Source organism: Triturus cristatus, chromosome 3_2, assembly GCF_964204655.1.
Source record: "Triturus cristatus chromosome 3_2, aTriCri1.1, whole genome shotgun sequence".
NCBI lineage: Eukaryota > Metazoa > Chordata > Amphibia > Caudata > Salamandridae > Triturus > Triturus cristatus.
In genome coordinates, this window is record NC_140584.1 from 971,220,495 (window position 1) to 971,244,952 (window position 24,458).

The window sequence follows — 24,458 nt, forward strand, 5'->3', positions numbered from 1 at the left end:
AAAATTCTTGTACCTGTTCGGGAGTTGCCGACGGACCCGGGTAAGGCGGGTAGGCCGCGGGACTCCCAGGCTCCAAAGGAGCCGCAGGGGCAGAACCCCTGTCCCCCCCCGTCCGCATCCGAGGACCTACGGGGGGACATCTGAGAGCAAACTCGCTTCTTCGACTTCTTTTTACGTCATTGCTTACCCGAACCCGAGAGCAAAGACTTGGAGCCAGAGGAGCGACGACTGTGGCCCCGCAAGCATTCTTGGGAACGGTCACGGGACCTGGAACGGCGCTGGGACGAGTGCCGGACCTCCAGCAGCTTCCGGCGCCGTTTCCTAAAGGCCTTTGGGCCATGGCCCGACAGTCCCGGCAGGACCGGGAGTCGTGGTCGGTCTCCAGGCAGTAGAGGCAAACATCGTGGGGATCCGCCACCGACATATTGCAACAGCAGGCCCCACAAGATTTAAATCCAGGCATCCATACGTGCACCAAGGAGGAAAGGAGACAAAAAGGGGTAGTCAAAAAGTGACTATGGTACGTGCTCTAACCGGATCTGCGCTTGCTGGCAGGGAAAAAGAAAGAACTGACGTCAGTGCGCATGAGTGGCGCCTAAGTAGTCTCCGTGACGTCATCTAAGCACTTACGACGCCAGCGACAGACGTGGAGCCGCACGACGCCACCTACTGACGCGCAGGGGTACTGCTAGAAAAACATTTCCGAATCCAGTCTGATGCCTGGGGATTATTATATGTTAAGGAATCTATCACTAACGTGTCTCTTTCAGATATGATGGTACATAGGAGCAAGATCGCATTATCTTCCTGATAAGTGGCTCTGGCTTCAGTATATAAGACCTAGCTGAAATCGGGACAAGAATAGCAAAATAAAACATGGACTCTATACATTTGTTAGCATAGTACACTAGAAGTAGCTCCCAGGAGTAAAGCTTTGATCAACACAGCACAAGATTTTATCAATTACAACAATCCGTCAGACTGCAGCAGAGTGTGTAGTAAATTGCACGTCCTCTATAAACAACAGTGCATTACAGGACTACTTTCCTCTCAAACATACACTAGAAGAGCCAAGCACACTAACTATCGTCAGTCATGGATAGAACCATACTGATTTCCTCAGAATATAATAGAAAGTTTGCCAGTGCCTATTATATAAGTAATATGTGCATCCCCAAGTCAATAACTCTGAAGAAGGTGAGCCATTTGTAGTTTAGTATTGGGTGTGAACTGCAGAAAACAGAACGCACAAACTTATAAAGCTTGGGACACATCATATTATAACCCTGTTCAGAACTTTGAAGTGTTAAAACAAATACTAAAGTCTACCATAAAAAACTGTATTTTCAAACAGCAGATCACTGTCCAGAATTACGGTCTTCAATCGTAAAAGACTCAGACACAGATAAAAATAAATTCTCAAAACTAGGCAGATACTCGCTGGCAGACTTTGCTTAGTGAAAGAGTAATCAACTCAGATTTGGATGGTAAACGCTTCCTGGCGAATGTGTGTTGGGAAGGGAATGGGCAAGTGATGTACCCTCTACATAAACTAGTTCTGCAGAACTTCCCACTTGCCATTAAATTATTCTCGAACAATACAAAATGTAAGCCACAAATTAAACATCCTTCACACAACCAGCACAAAAACACAAATATAAAACTCAGATATTGCTTCGTAAGACTTATCCTGTTGGGGCAATTGACACAAAAAAATGACGCAGAACTGTTTTGTTCAAGAACACAGACTGATGTCTGGGGAATTCAACATTGAATGAGATGTTCTTAAGAAAATAGATATTTTCCCATATTTCAAAATCAAGCCAATGCCCTATTTCACCTTTGACATTAGCTTTAGTCCTCGTTCAATTCTAGGTGGTGGCTTCTTCTCCAAAATCCCTGCTTCATAGGGGGAAACTATTGCAGGATTAATGAATCGTAGGAACATGGCACTTCCAACTGCACCAATGCTGTTCTGCGGAAACCTCTGGCTGACAACCTACAAAATAAAAATTGATCAACATTTTTAAAAACTCACTGTCTATAATGTGTTTAAATATCCTGTTCAGAAAACCATACATTGTAAATTCACACAAAGTTACTATTTGTAATACGCTCCAGACCAACCTATCAACTTATTGAGACTTAAAAGAAGAAGATATATGCCAGAGAAGTACTATTTCTTAAAGGCGCATAGGGTTTTATTAATGGAGAGCTACAATTAATCCTTTCTACCTACTAAAGTTTGGTATTTCTAAAAGATTTCCAGCAGACACGCTAGAGAGGTTGTGAATAATGCTACCACTATCTTCAAAAGTAATGAAAAAATACACACGGGCCAGATTCACTACTGAGCACTATAATTGAAATAGGTGGACAATCAGGGGGTCATATTTTGACATGCCAACTTTTTTTTTTACAAAATGAACAGCGTTACTTTTAAGGCAAAAACATTACCTCATTGAAACTTTCCTAAATGCAGATTTAGAATGGTTTCAAACGTTCTCACAGCCTGGTTGATGGTGCACATAGAAGTCGTGCAATAAAGTTGAGGTTACATTTTTTTTAAACATTGTCTTTTTATGGAATAATTTCGCAAAATAGTACTTTGAAGTTCTTCTGAATAGGCATTAAATCTGGACGAAGACTATGAGGTATTTTCCAGGTAATCAAGTAGGAACTGATGCTTTGGGTATGGATTAATGGTCAGTCCCACAATACAGACAAATGCAGTACACAATCCACTGGGATAAGTTTTGGACACTGCTCCCCATTTTAAAGGAACGAAGAAAGCCACCAATAGACTTCAATATTAAACACAAAAATGCAGTCCACGACATATCATAGGAAGAATGTAAAATGCTAGACCCATTGTGTAATGCTGGACCCATTGTGTAATGCTAGACCTATTGTGGGCAGCAGGACTTTTAAATTCTTTAAAAAATGTATGAAGAAAGAAATCTAGGACATAAGACCCCCAAAGAAACTGTGGTTAGGTCTGCCTCTGCTGCAGGTCTTAGCCTCAGGCTTAGTGACTAAGGGCCATATGTAAGTAATTCCTATTTATCGATTCCTAAATACCGAATTTTACCGATTCGGTATTTAAGAATAGGTAAATAGAATGTACATTAAAAAAAAAACGTTAAATTTGACCGAATCGGTAATATTCGTTATTACCGATTCGGTATTTACCGAATCGGTAATAAGGAATACCTTCCCAGTCATTCCTATGGGCCTGGAGGCCCATAGGATTGAATGGGAAGGTATTCCTTATTACCGATTCGGTATTTACCGAATCGGTAATAAGGAATACCTTCCCAGTCATTCCTATGGGCCTGGAGGCCCATAGGAATGAATGGGAAGGTATTCACTATTACCGATTCGGTATTTACCGAATCGGTAATAGTGAATACCTTCCCAGTCATTCCTATGGGCCTCCAGGCCCATAGGAATGACAAGGAATACCTTCCTAGTCATTCCTATGGGCCTGGAGGCCCATAGGAAAGAATGGGAAGGTATTCCTTGTCATTCCTATGGGCCTCCAGGCCCATAGGAATGACAAGGAATACCTTCCTAGTCATTCCTATGGGCCTGGAGGCCCATAGGAATGAATGGGAAGGTATTCCTTGTCATTCCTATGGGCCTCCAGGCCCATAGGAATGACAAGGAATACCTTCCTAGTCATTCCTATGGGCCTCCAGGCCCATAGGAATGACAAGGAATACCTTCCTAGTCATTCCTATGGGCCTCCAGGCCCATAGGAATGAATGGGAAGGTATTCCTTATTACCGATTCGGTATTTACCGAATCGGTAATAAGGAATACCTTCCTAGTCATTCCTATGGGCCTGGAGGCCCATAGGAATGACTAGGAAGGTATTCCTTATTACCGATTCGGTAATAGGGGGAGCATATTCAAGGGTGGCAGGGTGTCACATTGACACCCTGTCGCACCCCTGAATCGTGCATGTGTGCACATGTGGCGCACATACATGCCCTAAGGGCATGTATGTCTGCCACATGGCATTTCTAGAAAAGCACACAATTGCTTTTTAAAAGGTATTTGTTATTTACCACCAACCTGTAGTTGGTGGTAAATAACGAATCCTTAAAACAAAAATGCACTCGCTTGAGTGCTTCCTACATAGGATTTAAGGATTCGGTAATTTACAGATTCCTTAAAATAACGAATCGGTAAATTACCGAATCCTTAAATCCAGCCTCCTACATCTCAATTGTCTAAATACCGGTCGGTAACGGGAAATTGACCGATTTTCGGCCGTTACCGACCGCTATTTAGGTACCTACATATGGCCCTAGGTGAGCTTAAACAACGGTACCTGAAAGGAGTAGGCTAAAACTGGTTCTTCAGTAGCAAAGATGGTATAGAAGAGCAGAAGAAAGTGATCACATGGATTTAATAAGACAAGCTGAACTCTTGACCTGTTGCGTCACCTGACGATGTATGAAGGAGCAATTACTTAATACACAAATACAATGGGAAACAGACCACTAAAATTGCCCAACAGTTCCTAAAGACCAATAACCTATACAGAAAAAATGGACAATAATCAGCTGCTGTGAGTTCCGGGGAAGTCAAGAATCCACCTGTACAGAGTAAAGAACGCAACACTGTTGCAGTTCTTACAATAAACCAACTAAAGAGCCGCTATCATTGACTACTAAGTGATGGTGTGGCAAGAGATCCATTGATTTGCATGCTGCAAGTGGCAATTGCCACATTACAATCTAATGCTGTGCAGCGCCTTGACAGGAGTCGGGGGATTTGAAGAAAACATTGCAGAGGCTCCATCTAAAAGCCTTTCCAGTGGAGACTATACACATTTCAGGAATGTCAAGTGACTGAAAATGAAGTTTCTAATTCTGGGTGCATGTCTGGAACAAAATAAACAACTGGAAACTGTGACTGCTTTACGGAAAAGCAGCAGGGATAAGACGAATTTAGAACTATTCAAATCTTGCTCCATCACAAGGAGAAAAGCTCAACTGCCTGCTCTTGGGAAGTCAGGGTCTGTACTGGGGGTCGTCTCTGGGGAAAACAGAGCAAACGTCGTGAGATTCTGCATCGTTTGTCAATGCGCAGAATTATGCATGTTGTGCTGCGATTCAAAATTAGCACAAACTGCACCACAAGATGCGTTAGAAAGCACAGCCTTTTGAGTTGATTTTGTTGCCCAAGTAGAAATCTACTTGAGAAGCAGCCCTTTGGCCGTGCCTGCCCCCACTACAAAATCTCACAGGAAGGCCTCCTAGAAATCGAAAATAGCAGTACAGGACACAAAATCTTGCTCGCATTTCTGGAGTATAACAGGAGAAAAATATCTGCTACACAGTGATTGGTGGTTTTTGGCCAGAAATCCACCAAATCCCACCAACTCCACTAGTGGAATGTAAGTTTCTCTCAGGGCCTACTCCATACACAGTTGTGTGCACTGTCCATGCACACACTGGTCCATTACTTATCACTGGTCACAGTATTAGCATAGATATCAACATTCTTTTTTATCTCCACTGTATTGCTTCCATACTTGTTATTGGTGCTAGTCTAGCATCTTTGGATACTATAAAACTGGCCATATAGAGACAGTCATACTCTTTCACATAGCCTTCAAAGAACTTATCAGTTAACTACACCATTCTCCACATGCAACGTTTAAGAGAGGGAGTCAACAACCAGGACTGATGTTTGGAACTAGGGCTAGGTTAAAGACCACCCAAAGCCTCACATGTCCAGAGAACAGCAGGAATAACTATGGTGTCTTATGTTATGGGTAACTGTTTAACTTTAGATACTCACACTTGAGAAGCAAGAAGAGTAGGACACTGCAGTGCTGGGGCAAGCATGCAACTCAAGGACTCTAAGACCTGGTCCCTGAAGAAATTATTATTCTGGTGTTGTGGCTGTTGGAATGAAAAATTTGAATAATGGGAATGAACATTTTGAGACAGATTGTTAGACATTGTGCTCCTTGGGGCTGTCCCAGGGCTTTAAGTTCCTTTCCTCTGTTAAAAAAAAAAAAGTGCGCTCAATATAAGGATTCCTTGTGGGATAGGGCCTCATTTCTTGTTTGAAAATGACCATTAATGAGCATGAAGGTAGAGTGCACGCACTTTACTTTTTGAGACCATCTCAAGTCAGATGAGCCCTCTTTTCCAGTTGTTCTTGGGCTTTGGGAACGTGACATATCCATTTTGGAAAGATAATGTTGAGGTTCAAAGCACCATATAAAGCAAGCATGTTGGTTCACTGGGAACATGATCCATTTGCTACTCCTATACTTGTCTAACTGCAAATAAGGAGCTCCAAGTAGGAATCCTTGAAAAATTGAGATGTATCAGATTACATGGCGAATGAAGATTAGACGATGTTGTATGTAAAGTGTCCGGTACCTTGCACTGGAATGGAAATCAGAGTGACGATATTTATAGCCAAAGGTCATAATCTAGTTGAGGAAAGGCAGCATATCTGTGGTAGCAACAGTAGTTAAAGTGTACTAACTGGAGTAATGTGGAATGAAAATTTGGAAACTGCCATTTACGAGAATCAGAAAGAGGTAAGCTCCACGCGAATAATGGTAGGGAAGGCAAACCAAATGTAGGACCCAGCACAATATTTAAGATTATTTTTGTAAAATCAGGAACAGAATTATATCTAGAGACCCGACAAGTTACAAAGGGGAGGAAGGGGGTTAGTCAATGTTAATGACGCATGATGATGCATTAGAGACTGGTTTACCAAAAAATCAGATACTATGTTTCACTGTGTTAAGGACGATATATACTCTTATTTTTAAAAAAAAATACTATGCCCGACTGATCAAATGAACAAGTTACGTAACTCAATTAACACTCTTTCTGTTGGATACTCCATCTACCCTGCAGATTACTCACATTTAGAATATTCCACAGGTGTCAGACTAGATCCAGACGTTTTCATAGCAGTGCTACCATGAACCGCTAGATGAAGCTATGTGACTTCTCATTGACTTTATTTCACCCAAGAAGTTAGGGAGTGGAGCCACACATAAAAGCACCACCCATGCTTGCCAACGTCAATTTGCTCGACTCTTTACCAGCCTTCAAGAGTGGTGCACAAAAACAATTGGAGGTGCCAGAATGCAGATCTCTAATTTGGGACGTTTTAGATTGTAAAAATCGACCACTCCACAGGACTGGCTGTATCTGGCACCAAGTGTTTTCCTGGAGAGCCCTAGGGGTCGTGGCTGGTTTTACAGCAGTGTTGCAACATCGGCACCCTGTAAAAAAAAAAAAACAGCAGCAGTGCTAAAGCGAAAGCAGTGCTGGTTCTCGCTAGCTCCCCCGCCCCCAACCCCCCACTCTGCTCCGGGGCAGGTCTGGCAGACTTGATGGGGCTCGTTTGTGTTCTCAGTCCGGCCCTGTCTGCGATTAGATAGAATATTCATCACAAGAGCATTAGCAAAGTAACTTCGAACTACAGATTCCTCACTTTTAGAATAGATACCAAAGCAGTACCTCCCAATGTGGACAGCCTGAAGAGGGCTTGGACCAGAAAGTCCAGCAGAACCTAACTGGCAATATGATCTTCCTGCCGGACTTGCCTCTCAAGGAAGGCGTGCTTCGGGAATGCATGCATTAACACCCATGTCATGGCCTGACAGATGTCAATAATAGGCACACAGTGTGCCAAAGCATTGGTAGCAGCCTTGGTCCTTGTGGAATGTGCCCTCAATCCTTAAGGAGGCTGCTTCTTGGCCAATGCAGAACAGATTTTCAAGCAGAGGCCTATCCACCTAGGCAAAGTAATTTTCTGCCCAGGATTACTTTTCTATGCCCCAGACAACCCCACAAAAACCTGACCATCCAGCCAATGGTCTTTGGTGTGATTGATGTAGAAGCTAAAGCTCTGTTGTGTCCAGCTAATAAAGTCTTTTCTCCTCTTTCGAGGAATGATATATTATAAAGAATGTTGGGAGGGTGAATGCATTGCCCAATGTGAAACAGAGTCACAATTTCCAGAAAGAAGGATATTTTGAAAAAAGGCTGATGTACAGCTCGCTCATGTGACCAGCTGAAGTGATTGCACAAGGAAAATACACTAACTACTGAGGCTTTTTCACCAGTGCTGAGCCATTTTTTGGGCTATTTATGGTAGTCCCGGCTTAGGCCTCCATAACTTTTTACCCACATAAGGTATCCACACCAAATTTGTGTTCTTTCCACCCCCCTCCCCCCCAACATCAAAGGGATTCAAAAGGCAACCAGTTTTTGTTGATTCTCCTGGAGGGAAAAGGAAAATAGCCAAAATATAGCCAATTGTTTTTTTTCTTACAAAAGTGGGGAAAGTGTTTTGAAAAAAGTTGTCATTTTCCCTTAAAATGGCATCGACAAAAGGTATACTGTGCTAAAATCATGATCTTCCCAGTCTTCGGGAACATACGGAGCTGTAATTTTTGTGCTTTCATCCTTCTCTCAGTTTGTTGAAGAAACGTGTGAAACCCCATGGGTGAGGCTAGGAAGCTATACATTTCTGAAAAGTAGGTAAGATTCTTAATTCAGCAAGGTGTCTGAAATAAAAATAGCAGGAAAAAACAAACATTTCTGATGTTTTCATCTGTACCTTCTTGTCACAAGGATGATTTACAATAGCAACATAATGTTACGTACACTGGACCCTTCTGGTCATGTGAATATATCGGGTTTGTAGGTTCTTCAAGAGCCCGAGGTACCCAGAGCCAACAACTAAGCTGCACATTACAATAGCTTTTAATTGTGTACCAAGTATAGATCAAGACTTATAGTGAAATATAAAGAGTGAAAATGGGTATGAAAGAAACCTGTGTAGATCTGCAATGCACGCCAGACAATGAGTTTAGGAACAGTGGTTATTGGCAAATCTCTAAAATTATGTGTAGTGAATATGCTACTTACCAGTATGCATCTGTTCTTGGCATGTAGGGCTGCTGACATTCATATCTGTGCATAGATCGCCGCCTAGTGTTGGGTCCGGATGTTTGCACGTTGTTGTCCTGGAAGAGTCTTCGAAGTATCCTGGGATAGGTGACTCCTCCCCTGGACTACAGTGCGCATGGGCATCCTCTCCATCCTCAGATTGTTTTTCGCCATTGTGGCAGTGATGGAGTAGATATAGAAAGTGATGACCATGCTTACAGTAATTCTGAGAGCTGCAGCTGCTACAGGCGCCGGGGAGGAGGGAGGGCGATATGAATGTCAGCAGCCCTACATGCCAATTACAGATGCATACTGGTAAGTAGCATATTCAGTTCGAGGCATGTGGGCTGCTGAATTCATATCTGTGCATAGAATATATAGCAGTGCCCTCTTATTAGCGGCGGCTACCAGTGCCAGCTGCAGCGGTCTGAAAAAGAGTTTTGAGAACAGCCTGTCCTACAGCTGCCTGCTGTTTTGATTGCACATCTACACAATAGTGTTTGGTAAATGTATGTGTAGTGGACCAGGTGGCTGCTCTACATATGTCATGCAAAGGAATGTTTCCTAGGAAAGCCATTGAGGCCCCTAACTTACGTGTTGAGTGGGCTTGTGGGGGAATCGTTAAAGTACGTTTAGCCTTTTGATAGCAAATTTGGATACATTTAACGATCCATCTGGCTATTCCTGCTTTGGAGATAGCGTTACCTTTGTGGTGTGGGGTAAAGGCAACGAAAAGTTGTTGTGTTTTCCTAAAGGGTTTGGTCCTGTCGATATAATACATGAGGGCTCTTTTGACATCTAGTGTGTGGAGTGCCCTTTCTGCGACAGTTTGTGGGTTTTGGAAGAAAACGGGCAGTTCAATGGTTTGATTCATGTGGAACTGCGATACCACCTTTGGCATGAATTTGGGGTTGGTACGTAGTACGACCCTGTTGGCGTGGACCTGTATAAATGGCTCTTGAACGGTTAGTGCCTGGAGTTCACTAACTCTCCTCAAAGAAGTGATCGCTACTAGGAAAGCTACTTTCCAGGTAAGGAATTGAATCTCGCATGAGTGTAGAGGTTCAAAGGGTGGACCCATCAGGCGTGTGAGGACCAAATTGAGGTTCCACATTGGAGCCGGTGGGTGGCTTGGTGGAATGACTCGTTTGAGTCCTTCCAAGAATGCTTTGATGGCAGGCACTCTGAATAGAGAGAGGTGCTGCCTGGTCTGCAGATAGGCTGATATTGCGGTCAAATGGACACGTATAGAGGTGTACGCCAGATTGCATCGGTATAGGTGTAATAGGTAACAAATAATGTTTTGGATGGATGCGTCTAGCGGGTTAATGTCATTATTATTGCAATAAATGACGAACCTCTTCCATTTGGCTGCATAGCAAGCTCTGGTAGTGGGTCGCCTGGCCTCCTTAATGATGTCCATACAGTCAGGTGGCAGGTTGAGGTAGCCAAACTCTAGGACTTCAGGAGCCAGATTGCCAGGTTCAGCTGTTGCGGATCTGGGTGCTGAATCTCTCCATGGTTCTGCGTCAAATGCTCGGGTTTGATCCGTAGCCTTTGATGCGGCACCACGGAAAGTTCGAGAAAGGTGGTGTACCACGGTTGGCGTGCCCACGTTGGAGCAACCAGGACGAGCGTCAGTGAGTGTTGACGCAGTTTGTGTGCCACCAGCGGTATCAGTGGTGCTGGGGGAAAAGCGTACGCAAATCTGCCGGACCAGTTCATCCTTATCGCATTGCCCTGCGACTGTGGATGTGGGAACCTGGCGGCAAAGCTTTGGCATTTTGCGTTTTCGCTTGTCGCGAATAGGTCTATCTCTGGATGACCCCACTGCTGGAAGTAGAGTTGGAGTACTGATGGGTGTAACTCCCACTCGTGCATCTGGTGGCTGTGTCTGCTGAGCAGATCCGCCATCTGGTTGTCTTTGCCGGGGAGGTGTTCTGCCATGAGGAACATGTTCCTCTGAATGGCCCACTTCCACATGCTCTGAGCCAGATGAGACAACTGTGGAGAGTGTGTTCCTCCCTGCTTCTGTATGTAGTACATGACAGTCACGTTGTCCGTCCGGATCAACACGACTTTGTTGCACAAGTGTACTTTGAATGCTTTCATAGCGAGGAAGATTGCCATCAGCTCTAGGAGGTTGATGTGCATCTTCTTTTGTTGTTGTGTCCATAGTCCCTGCACTGTGTAATGGAGTACATGAGCTCCCCATCCCTGGAGAGACGCGTCCGCCGTCAGTATTATCTGTGGAACAGGCTCTTGGAACGGTCGGCCCTTGCAAAGGTTTTGTGGATTCCACCAATGCAGAGAGTTGTATGCCCGACCGCTCACCAACACTAGGTCTTTCAACTGTCCTTGAGCCTGATTCCACTGACGTGCTAAGCACTCCTGAAGCGGGCGCATATGTAGTCTCGCGTGTGGGACTATGAAGATGCAGGAGGCCATCATGCCTATCAACTGCATGAACACTCGCGCGGGCAGGGAGTGTTGTGGTTTGAACTTGGAAATCAGCATTTGCATGCTGTTGATTCTCACTAAATTTGGCTGAGCTGTGGCTGCCAGAGTGTCTATAGTTGCACCAAGGTACTGTTGTACGTGTGCGGGCTGGAGATGGGATTTTGGGTAATTCAGTGAGAACCCTAGACTGTGAAGGAGGTGAATGGTGCGGGACATGTGGCTGGCACATTGCTGGGCTGACTTCGCTTGAACGAGCCAGTCGTCCAGGTAAGGGTAGACGTGTATGTGCTGCCTCCGTAGATGTGCCGCTACAGTAGCTAGGCACTTTGTAAACACCCTTGGTGCCGTTGTCACGCCGAAGGGAAGGACTCTGAATTGGTAATGCTGTCCTTGAACAGTGAACCTGAGGTATGTTTTGTGTGATGGGTGAATGGGTATGTGGAAATACGCATCCTTGAGGTCCAGTGTGGCTAGAAAGTCTCCCTGCTTGAGCAGCGGGAGGACTTGCTGGAGAGTGAGCATGTGAAAATGCTCGGAAAGAATGTACTGGTTCAGGGGTCTCAGGTCTAATATAGGTCTGAGTGACCCGTCCTTCTTCGGTATTAAAAAGTACAGGGAGGGGGCGTGGCCAAGCCGAGCATGGAGTAGGACGCGAGCTGATGGGGCTCCGGGCTGCCGCCGGCTAAAACAAGCTTGTTAAGGCACTTCGACGGCCGGTATACGGCCTCCCCTGGGTGCGAGAGGCTAGCGGAACTGGAGGGGACTGCCGCTGCCTAGTGTGACGGGCTCGGGGAGTGCGGCTGGCGGCACCGGAGGCTGGACGCTGGGCGCTCCCGGGCGCGGAGGAGACGGCCGCCATTTTGCGCGATCTGCGCTGGGGAGCACTGCTGGGTCCCGTGGACTGCCCGGGAGCTTGAGCCTGCCGAGAGGACCGTTTGGCCGGCCTGGAGGTGATCGGAGGGGTCGGAGAGCGGGGGCTGAGACTCCCTGGCACCGGTCGAGGGCAGTGGCGCTGGGACGTCTGCTCCGGTGGGCGAGGCCGCCATTTTGGGACCCTGCACCGCTGAAGCTGCGGCCTCTGCAAGCAAGCGCCGGACCCTGCTGCGCTGGACTCCGCCTGAGGTGAGGAGGTCGGCGGGAGGCATCGGCCCGCGGGGCGGCTCACCCTGACTGTGTAAAGCCTGAAGTAGCGGGGGGAGCCCTGGCGGCGGTGGGCCTGGGCGCTGGAGTGTCCCTGGGAGCGCTGTCCTCGTGGTGGCGGCGGCTGCGGTGGGAGCGCTTGGAGGCCTAGAGCGGGGGAGGTCACTACAGCCCTGAATTTGAGCCCTGGGCCGGGGGCGGCCTGGCTGGTCGGCCCTCGCGGGCTGTGGCCGTGGGCCTGGAGGCCGGACTGGGCCCGGGATACTAGCTCGCCCCCCCTGCTGGACACTAAGGAAGAGCGGGGCTGAGAGGCGCGGCGTGCGTCAGCGGGACTTGGGACAGTGGTACTGCTTGGCTACCGGACCCCCCCTAGGTAGTTGCTGAGCTGCGGGGGCAGCGCGCCTCTTGGAGCGCCGGACGCTGTGCTGTTTGCTGCCTGCGGGAGTGGGGAGGGCCCTGGGTCGGAGTCTGGTGGGCCCGGCGACCTGGCGGCGTCCGTGCCCTGAGGGCGACTCCTATCGGTGTGGGCCGCGAGGCCTTGGTCAACTGCTGCACCTGAGGCACATCCGCTGCGGCGCTGCGACAGGGCCCGCGACTTGGAGTGTGGAACAGCCCTGTGCTGGACGTGACTCGACCTGGCTTGTACACCCTTCGGCGCTGGCTGGACCCCCGGGGGCGCTGAGTGGACGGGCCGCCTTGCGGCTGGGGTCTCCCTGTAGAGGCGGCGTATAACTTCATAATGACGCGCACCAAGCCGGGAAAAGACTCATCGGCGCCCACGAAAGATGCCACAGTAAAGGACCTTTGGAACAAGCCTGGAGGGGCGCCGACGGGCTCGCAGACGGTAGGGGCTGGTGGGTCGGCGGAGCCAGTGACACAGTCCTTCATGGCGCTCTTCATGCAGGACCTCAAGTCCGAAATCGGCTCGCTGCGCACGGAGGTCCAGGCCTGCGTCAAGGAGCTCCGAAAAGATGTGGGGGAGCTGGGAGACAGGGTCGACGACATGGAGAAGACCCTGGACGCTCGTTCGGAGGATCAGGAACGCCTGTGGCAGAGGATAGCGGCCCTGGAGGAGCAGAATGTGGAGCTGCAGATCAGGCAGGAGGACTTGGAAAATAGGGGGCGCCGCAATAACATTCGCATTAGAGGCGTCCCGATTGGCGCGGAGGGGGCAGACATCATGACCTTTGTGGCGGACCTTCTGCATGAACTCCGGGGGGATGATGACGCCTCTCCACCGACTCTGGACAGGGCCCACAGAGTGTCGGGCCCACCCGGGAGGCCAGGTTTGATTCCCGATATCCTGACGCGGGTCCATTTCTTTGTCGAAAAGGAGGCTATTATCAAGGCGACCAGAGACAGGACGGACATCAAATTCAACGGGGCTACGATCCAGCTGTTCCAGGACCTGGCCCCCACGACCCTCCGACGCAGGCGGGCCTTCCGGCCGGTTACGGACAAGTTGCGAGACCTTAACATTCGCTATCAATGGGGACACCCCTTCGCCCTCATCTTCAACTGGGAGTCCAGACGACGGGTGCTGCGGTCCTACAGGGAGGCCGCGCAGCTACTCCAGATCCCGGACTCCCCTCCGGCCAGCAAGGTGCGCGGTGCCGCGGGGCCTCGTGCCTCACTTAAGCCTAGCTGGTCCAGGGTGCGCCGGGCGGGGCGCTCTTCCTCCCCTGCTGCTAGTCGCTCCTCGAAGGACAAGCAAGACATCATACGCCACATTCGGTCCCTGGAGGCCGGATCTTCGCCGGCGGGGTCACAGGAGCCCGCTCCCTAGTGGACTTCCGGGCATGCAATCCGGGCTCCTTCTTCCTTGGGAAAATGAGATGGCCCGTTCTGGGGCTACCGGCTGTTGGTGCGGGAAGAGATTGTGGCCCTCTCGCTGTGATCGCTGTTGCAGCTCCTGATGCCGGGCGGCGGCCCGGGGCTCCTTCTAACTTGGAGAATGGCGGTAGTGCCGACGGACCCCCACCACTATTCCTGGGAGAGTGACATCTCTGGGATAGCCTGTGCCGAAGTGCCTGGCCACTCCCTAGACTGGAATAGTCCTTGTTGGCCATGTTGGCCGTTTTGTGACTCTAGTTCTTTCGTTTGCCCCTGTTTCTTTGATTTTCTCCCTCATTACTTCTTAACCCTCTGGCGGGGGGGGCTCTGTGGGGGGGCTGGGGGTGGCGGGGGGGACATCTGCAAATGCTGACCCATGTCTGTGACTACTGTACCCTCCTGGAAGATCGTCTCTTTGAATGTGCAGGGGCTCAACTCGCCTAGCAAACGCCATCAGATCTGGAGGTATCTGCTCCAACAGGGGGCGGACGTAGTATTCCTGCAGGAGACGCACCTTCTGCGGGCTGATGTGGGTCGCATTGCCCATCCGCGCTTTCCTCAGATTTTGGGCCTCCGCGGCCACCAAGACAGCGGGGGTTGCTATTTTCTGCCGGGCGGGATTCTGTCATGGGGACACACAGGTGCGTAGAGACGCTGCGGGTCGGGTCCTGAGGGTGGAGCTCACGAGGGGGCACCGTAGGCTTACGCTCTGCAATCTTTATGCACCCAATCAGGGGCAGGACGCCTTCCTGCGCGGGGTCGTCCGGGAGTATCTTGACCCGGTGGATTCGGACCTCATAGTGGGGGGGGACTTTAATCTGGTTTGGGACGCGGAGCTAGATCGCTGTGGGGGAGGCTTCCGTGGCGTGGGGGCCCTGTCGGCTACTGTGAAAAAATCCCTTACTGCTCTGACCTTGGTAGATGTGTGGCGTTACCACTCCCCGGGGCTGAAAGACTTCACCTTTTACTCACACGCACATCGCTCCTACTCCCGCATCGACATGCTCTTTGTCTCCCACTCTTTGCTCCCAGACACTATATCGGTTTCGCACTCGAGCATTTCGGTCTCCGATCATGCCCATGTGGAGATGTTACTCCACGAGCGCTCCACTCGCGCCTCCGGTCCGCGCCGCTGGCGGTTCCCGGATCATGCTCTACGGGACCCGGGAGACAGGGAGGAAATAAAGATGGCCATCTCGGAATACTTCGAGCACAACGAGTTGCCGGAGACTCCCCTCCCCCTCCTATGGGATGCTTTCAAGGCCACGATACGGGGTACCCTCACGGCTATATCTGCCACGCGGACACGGGAGGCCCAACTGTACGAAACCAGACTCACCCGCGAACTCCAGACGCTGGAGAAGATGGACCAGACCCGCCCATTGGCGGCCCATAAGCGGCGGCTGGCGGTCCTTAGGGGTCAGTTACGGGCACACCGGACGAATAAGGCGGAACGGGCACTTCTTGCGCTCCGGCAGCGCTTTTACATCGGCGGGGATAAGGTGGGAAAGGTGCTAGCGCGGCGGTAGCGCGCGAGGGCGGCCAAGGCCCACATCGCGAAGTTACAGGGGGGGGGAGGTGCATGGGTGACCACTGAAGCAGCGAAACTTCGGGCGTTCCATGAATACTATTCCTCCCTATACGAGAGAGACCCACCGGACCCTGCATTGATCACAGAGACTCTGGGTAAATGTGAATGGGAGCCGCTGAGTAAACATCACTCCGAGCTCTTAGAGGAGCCCATTACGCTGGAAGAAATAGCGGGAGCCCTGGGCGATCTTCCGCTAGGCAAGACACCTGGGCCAGACGGGCTACCGGTGGCGTTCTTCCGTGCCTTTCTGCCACAGCTACAACCCTACCTTCTCCGTCTCTTTAACTCCTTCGCAGAGTCGGGAGGGCCATCCCCGGACATGGCGATGGCTGAGATTGCCCTCATCCCAAAGCCAGGGAAGGACCACACCCTCTGCTCCTCATACCGGCCCATAGCCCTGTTGAACACGGATCTTAAACTATATACTAAAATCCTTGCCAAACGGCTTAGTGTTCATCTCCCGCATCTCGTGGACCCGGATCAGGTGGGGTTCATCCACCAACGCCAGGGGGCAGACAATGTTCGTCGCATTGCCCACATAGTGGGAAAGGCCAGGCATTGGGATATCCCGGCTTGCCTGTTGTCCCTAGACGCTGAAAAAGCGTTCGACCGGGTAGATTGGGAGTTCCTTCGAGCAGTTTTACGGAAAGTAGGGATTGGGCCCAAAATGGAAGCACGCATCATGGCCCCATACGCTGCCCCGGCAGCCCGGGTGCGCGTGAATGGCCAACTTACACAGCCTTTCCCCATCTGCAGGGGCACGCGGCAGGGTTGCCCCCTATCGCCTCTGGTCTTCGCCCTGGTAGCAGAGCCCTTAGCTATTCTCATTCGCCAGTCGCCGGATGTCAAGGGTATCTCCCTTCGGGGACGTGACCATAAGGTTGCGCTCTTCGCTGACGACCTCCTCCTCACGCTGTCTGCGCCCTCAACCTCGCTCCCAGCCGCGCAATCGCTGCTACGCACCTACGAGCGTGCCTCCGGGCTTAAAATTAACCACGCCAAGTCTTGGGTGCTCAATCTCACGATCCCGGAGGCGGAGGCGGCGGCGTTGCGGACGAGCACCCCATATCAATGGGCGAGCGACTCCGTGAGATACCTTGGTCTCAACCTGACGCCGGACCTAGCCACCTGGACGCAGGCCAATTGGCCGGAGTGCAGGCGCTCTGTCCTGGACGGCTTGCGCACCTGGAAGGCACTGCCGCTTTCCTGGCTTGGTCGCCTCAATGCAATTAAGATGTCCGTGCTGCCAAAGATTCTCTACTTGTTTCAGACCCTGCCGACTCCCATCCCGAAACATTACATCCAGGGGTTACAAAGGGACTTGATTTCCTTTATTTGGGGAGGTAAGAAGCCGCGATTCTCTAACAAAATACTAAAGCTCCCTCGGGATAGAGGCGGCCTTGCTTGTCCTAATTTACTTGATTACTACTGGGCGTCACACTGTGGAAATATGGATTTTTATGGTCAGTTATGTCCCCTATCTTGGACCCCAACGGTTTCATGTATAAACCATAAGTACATGTATGTTTCCTCCAGTTCCAGTTATGAAGACGCAAACACATGTGTGTCCACCGTCAACATGTCCTTTTTCAGATCCGCCATGTATGGGTCGGATATTCCATTCCTAAGTATGAAAGGCCACCGGCTTTATATGGTTCATTTATCCCATTTTACAGTCCAGGCGAATAGGCCCTGATTCTGCCATCAAGCCTTTTCTTGCCTTCTGCCTCTGAAAGCTCCAGTCTGAGCTCGCATCTGTACCCATGAACTTTGTCCTACTCCCTGCGCGGCTAACGGTGCCTGACTCCAGCCTGTTGCCTGCCAAAAACTGTATTTCACCTTCAAGATTATCTGCTTTGCTCCGCTCCCTACCCAATGCATTCCTGTCTAGTAGTTTAAGTAAACATTCTTCCAGCTACCGAGCAAAGGGCCCGGCTTCTCTGTCTTTATGCAAGTAATTCATAGCCCTGTCACTATGGAAGATTTCTGCCCTCGCATCTAGTGTAGACACTTAGACGCTTGTACACGCACTAACAGTTAGTATAGTCAGTATAGAATAAGATTCTATCCTAAGAGACCTCTCTTCTTGGATAACACAGTTCTTTAAACATAGGATGTTAGATATGATTTGGGATTAGGTTGACATAACCCCAGACTTCTGTCTCCACATGTAGAGCTAAATGTCAAGTCCCCTTCACCCCCTAGTCGCACGTCAATCACACGTCATGCTGCTGCGTGCGCATCTCTGCCAAGTATTTCTGCTGACATTGCGAAATTCTTTCATGGAACCACCCTATAGTGACATCACACCTGATGACGTTCTTTAAGTTACGCCCAGTTACACCCACTTTAATTACGCATGTATGTTCTTATCTTTGTCATCAACTGTTACGCCTCCTGCATCTGTTTCACTGTAATGCCTATTGTATAAAAATGATTACTTGTCAATAAAGTTAGTCCTTCACTTCCTGAACCTTCGTGGTGATGGAATATGGAGTCCTCAATTCGAATTGATTTTGGAATAAAGCCCGTTCCGAACCTCTAATACCACAGATTCTGCCTCTTATTTTACTGAGCTATTATTATAGATATTCCGCATCAAATTAAGTTCCGGTAATTAAATTATTTACCACAACACCTCCGTTATGTCCTGGAGTGGGGGGCGTGGGAAAGCGAGAAAATTTGGTTCCACATGGACAGGGCAGTTACCTGTCGCCCGATTTGGGATCACGCTTGGCTGCCCCGGGCGGCGCGTCATCGTAGTGCGTACATGGCGATCCCCACTAGGACGGTCTTAGAGATTTGGGATAAGGTGGCGGTCCGCAGGGGCCTCACCACCTTCCCCTCACCGCACACCCCTTTAGCTCGCAATCCCCAGTTCCCGCCGGCCTGCTGCGCGCCATACTTTGAGAACTGGACGGAAAGTGGCTGCCGGACGATCCGAGATCTTTTCGAGGGAGGGACCTTCAAATCCTTCCAGCAATGCCAAAGGGACTTTGGGCTGACAGACAGGGACAAGTTCCAATATGCACAGCTTCGGCATTGGGTGCAGGGCGCTTCGCTGATGCAGGCGGCCACGAGACCTCTCACCCAGTTTGAACACTTGGCGCGCACGTTTGGCTCATACAAGGGCCTAGTCTCTCGAGTCTATAAAGTGCTCCAGCATTCTCAGCGGCCAGGCCTACACCCGTACCAAGAGCGATGGCAGAATCTTTCGGGCTCCGGGATTAATCCCGCCCAGTGGACGAGGCTCTGGAGCGATATCCCTAAAACCTTCCGCAGCATTCCCCAACAGGAATCGGCCTACAAGGTGATGACCCAGTGGTACTACACCCCTGTCCGACTGCAGAAGATGTTCCCCAAGGTGTCCCCGCTGTGCTGGCGCTGTACCCAAGCGCCAGGAGACTTTATCCATATTTGGTGGACATGCCCGAGTCTGACTACCTATTGGAAGGAAGTCCTCAGCCACATCAAGAGGGTGCTGGGCTACCCCCTGCCAGAGGACCCCCTCACGATTATTTTGGGCCTTCGGCCGACGTCGCGAAGGGCGATGACAGGCCGTGATTGGCACCTGAGCCTTCATATGCTAGGTGCTGCAAAACAAACGGTGGCGGTGTACTGGCAGAAGGCGGAGACACCGTCCATCAACGTGTGGTTCGCTCATCTTTGGCAGGTTTTGGCGATGGAACTGCTTACAGCCCGCCTTCAGTTTAGAGATACCAGGTTTAAGACCCTCTGGTCTCCCCTGGTGGACCATTTGGGCAGGATAGAACACGCGCGAATGAAACCGCCGAGACTGCGGGCCTTGAAACTGTTTGACGACGAGATCTCCCTGACGCGCTCCGAGGTTCTCACACGGCCGGTGGCATTGACACCCTCGACGTTGGGGGGTCCCTAGCTGCGGGTGGGCTTACCGGGGTCGGACCCTATCACGGTGCAGACATGCTTCCCCACAGGCTGCGTCCCTTAGACTTGGACTTCCCTTTCCACCCCGCTGCGGTGCCTGCCGTTCTGCTTCCCCTTCTCCGCCGCTCTCCCCCTCCCCCCGCCACATCCCCCCCCGCTCTCTGTTTACTTAGTTTGTCCTGTCTTCAGGACGTGTAGAGGTTAAGTGCGGTAATAGGGCCTTGACAACCCAATGCGGTGGCGCGACGCTCCTCCATCCAACCCCTTCCGACTTTACGCGCTTACATCGGGACACTACACTACCATACATGAGCTACCCAACACATTGTATACACACGCGGCACGCAGCAGCCCCGGCCTAGCGGCTGGGTGGCCCCCAGCTGTGGGATCCGTGTCGGAGATTGCCGTGCAACACCAGCTACACTTGCCCTACCCGCCCCCCCAGCGGGCGCTTACGCGGCTTTAGGTAGGATATGGGGTGGTGGGCGCTCTGGGTATGATACGCTGAAGGCAGAGAACCGGAAGGGGAAAATATGTGATATGTTATGCTGTAAGGCCTTTGTTAAATGGAATTTGATTTCGTTCGCTGCCGGCCAGAATGGTTGTAGGCACACAGCTGTGTACTTTGAGCTCACCTCTTTTCCTAAATAAAAACAAAGTTGAATATAAAAAAGTACAGGGAGTACACCCCCGTACCTTGCTCGTGGACGGGTACGACCTCTATTGCGCCTTTTAGAAGCATACTTTGCACCTCCTGCTGTAAGAGCGTTAAGTGCTCTGAGGACATAGGACGATTTTTGGAGGTATTGTGGGTGGAGTGGAGGTTAGTTCTAGACAGTAACCGTATTTGACAATATCTTTGACCCACCTGTCCGTGGTGATGGAGTTCCACGTGGACAGGAACCTTTGTAGCCTTCCCCCGACAGGTGTTATGTAGTCGGGAGGAAGGGAGAGGGCGTCACTGCTTGTTCTTGGGGGAGGACCTGGTGTTGCCGTAGCCGCGTCCTCTGCCCTTTGTACTGGAGCCACGATATCCACCCCGGGTGTTTTTATCGTAGGTGGTTTGTGTATTGCTCTTGTTGTATGTTTGCTGTGACCCCTGTCCTCTACCTGCTCCTCTATTTCCGGGGCGACGAAAGGAGCCGCTCCGAAAGGACTGAGTTTGGAGAGCCCCCATGGACTTTGCAGTGTCCGTGTCCTTCTTTATTTTCTCTAGGGTGGTGTCAACCTCCGGGCCGAATAAATAGTCGGGGTTGACAGGCTGGTTGAGTATGTTGTTTTGCACCTCAGGTTTGAATCCGGAGATTCGTAACCAGGCATGTCGTCGCAGCATGACGCTAGTGTTTATGGCCCTGGCAGCTGTGTCTGCAGCATCCAGCGCGCACTTGATGGATGCGTTTGTGAGGAGCTGTCCCTCCCTGATGAGGATCTCTGCACCTTCTCTGAATTGGTCAGGGAGATGTTGGATTAGTTGCTCTAATGTGTCATAGTGCGCTCTATCGTAGCGAGCGAGGAGTGCTTGAGTATTGGCAATGCGCCATATGTTGGCTGCCTGGGCGGCAATCCGTTTGCCAGAGGTCTCTAACACCTTGGACTCCTTGTCCGGGGGAGGAGCGTCACCTGTTGTTTGTGAGTGTGCCCTCTTGCGAGCATTCGCAACGACAATGGAATCCAGAGGTAATTGGCCTCTGATGTAAGTAGGGTCCCCAGGCGCTGATCTGTATTTTTTGTCGATCCTGGGGTTTATCACTCTTGCCCTGGTGGGTTCCTTGAAGATGTCCTTTGCTGGTTTGAGGACACCCTTCAACATGGGTAGAGTTTTTATATTTCTTTCTGAGGAAGCAAAAGTATCCATAAGAAAGTCGTCCTCGACGGTGTCCGAGTGAAGTTGCACCCCATGATTGGCCGCAGCACGTTCAAATAGAGCGTTGAATGCTGCCGTGTCCTCTGTGGGAGATGTTTTTGCTCCATAGAGTTGCGGGTCTTGTGCATCCATAGGTGCACCTGGGTCCACAGGGTCATCCCAAGTTTGATCAGGGTCTTGCTGGCCGTCAGGGTCCATGTCTCCGGGGTAGGGACCTGGTCACCCATGTAGTCCCCCAACGCATCCGTGTCGGAGTGTGTGGGAGAGAAGGATTGTGGATCCTGGTAGGGTGAGTGGAAAGGTTCGTAAAGAACTGGTTCTGAAGCCACAGGCAGCTTTCTTTTTAGTGGAATCCTTAAGGAGTCCAAAGCCGGCTCCGAAGTTATTTTCCGTTTGTGGATAATCATCCTGCCGGTGTCGGCGTCGATTATATGCGATGGAGACGTCTCCGCAGAGTGTTCGGCAGGCGTGATTGTGGTATGGGTCACCCGTGTCCTGATTTGGAACATTTTCGGGGCCGTGGATGGTGGCAGGCCAAAAGTAATGTTGGCTGGTGTCAAAGAGGCTGCTGGAGCTTTAATTGGCTCGGAGCCCGACGTGTCCTGGAGGACCATTTTTTTTTTGGTGCTTTGCGCAGCAATGGGTCGAGTCTGGAGCGCCCTCGAGTCTTTCGCACCGACTGGTTCAGTTGAGGCGGTCGTGGATTTTTTCGACGCCGGTGGGTCATCGAGTCGAGGGGCGGGAGTGGCCGTCGACTTCTTCGATGATTGTGGCTTAGATGTCGCCGTGGAAGCGGCGTGAGACGCAGCAGGCTGTTTGACCTTTGGGGTCGGAGTCGTTTGCGTCGGTGCCGGGAGCCGAGCAGGTTTGGTGGTACCGACGGCCTTCTTCCTTATGTCGACTCCGACGTCGGCCGCTTCGAGTTCGGCACCGAAGTCTCGTTTGGTGCGCTCGGTGCCGATGTGTTTTGCTGGCGTCGAAGGTGTGGAGGGCCTCGATCCAACCAGCGCCACTTTCGGTTTTGGTTTCAAGTGAACCAATACTGCTTTCGGTTTTGGTTTTAGAGAAGGGAAACCAGCCATTTTTGGCATTAATGGCTGCCGCTGAATGTCCGAGGCCGGGCCCGAGGGCGGGGCCGAAGAACTGCGGGATAAGTCTTGGGTAAGGCCCGAAGGCGATCCCTCGACCGGAGCCATAGACTGTTGCACTGGGCTTTCTTCAGTCTGAACGGGTAGGCCTTGCTCGTCACCGGAGCTACTCTCTTCGGCCCCTACGGCCTCATCGTAGTCTCCTACCTGGGTGTCGTCTTCATCTCTGCGAAAGAGTGTTTCGTCGACATCCCCCGATCCGGAGTCATGTTCGGAAACGGGACTGGAGGGTAGGTTCTCCACTTCTTCGACATCTTCGGTCTCGGCGTTGAAGATGTCGGCCGGGGCCGGTGGCGCTTGCTGCGCCTCGAGTCTCGCCGCTCGTCGATTCCGTAGAGTCTTCTTGGATCGAAATCTGGCACAGGCCATGCATGTAGATTCGTCGTGATCCGGTGAGAGGCATTTGTTGCACACCGGATGGACGTCGACGTGGGGGTATTTCGCATTGCATACCGGACACCTCTTGAATGGTGTTCTCGATTCCATCGCTGATGTCGAATCGACGGTCGGGTAAGATGCGAAAGTTTGTTCAAGAAGTTAGTAAACTAACAGAGATACTATCGATACCGATCGATAACAGTACAGACGCGAGCTAAAGGCCTTTTGGCCTGAAAACAGGCTTTCCTAACTTGAGTCAAGATAACACATCCGAACCCAATGGCGGAAAAAAACAATCTGAGGATGGAGAGGATGCCCATGCGCACTGTAGTCCAGGGGAGGAGTCACCTATCCCAGGATACTTCGAAGACTCTTCCAGGACAACAACGTGCAAACATCCGGACCCAACACTAGGCGGCGATCTATGCACAGATATGAATTCAGCAGCCCACATGCCTCGAACCTTTCTTTACACAGAAGCCCTCGTAAACCATTAACTTTGTCTTAAAACACACATTTTTCTCATATTTATGAGAGGGAAAGTTCCAGAATCCACAGGGAGCCACAAGTGTCCTACCACCCAGCGTTCCCCCATAAGTCTTCCGATAAAAATGGTAGCTTGAGGCTTGCAGGGCGTGGTGGGTATGGAACAGTCGTGGGATCCACAGGAGGCACACCAGTCCAACCCCCTCTAAAAAAGACTTTGGCAGCTGGGTAAGCCTTTCCTCAGGAGCCTCAGCTTAAGAATGTAAAAAGGAAACACTCTGGAGCAGAGGTCTTCAAACTTTGTCGCGTTTAGCTCCCCTAAGCTACATATTTTGAAGTCGGGCACCCCCTCAAAACCTTATGGCAAGGACTGGAAGATTTGGAGGGGCAGGGCTGAGCACAGAGGTTTGGGCTTGTGAGGCCATTGCAGGGTGCTTTTTCTGTAGCTCATAATCCACAGTAATTTGAGACTTGACTAAATGCTTGAAACAAAAAATGATCAACAAAAACTGCTCATATTTGGGAGGGTTGTAAGCCCTTCACACTCCTGGGCCCCAATGCAACACCACCCGCTTCACTAATAATAACTGCATTCCTGAGTAGCAGGCTGTCTTGCGTTCCTCTTTTACCCCTTCCCCACCATGCCTGGCCGTCACTCCCGACTTGACACAGACTCTGTATTCCTTTAACCCCTTCGCTGC

General features: G+C 50.6%; 1 protein-coding gene across 12 annotated transcripts in view; it reads right to left on the reverse strand.

Annotated features, from left to right (window-relative positions):
* Positions 1-24,458, reverse strand: part of NF1 (neurofibromin 1) — a 1,956,660-nt gene that overhangs the window by 801,654 nt on the left and 1,130,548 nt on the right. For all 12 annotated transcript variants that reach the window (XM_085649550.1, XM_085649547.1, XM_085649544.1 and 9 more), the window contains one exon: positions 1,841-1,999. In XM_085649550.1, coding sequence (XP_085505676.1) covers positions 1,841-1,999 — 159 coding nt within the window. The remainder of the gene's footprint in view (positions 1-1,840; positions 2,000-24,458) is intronic.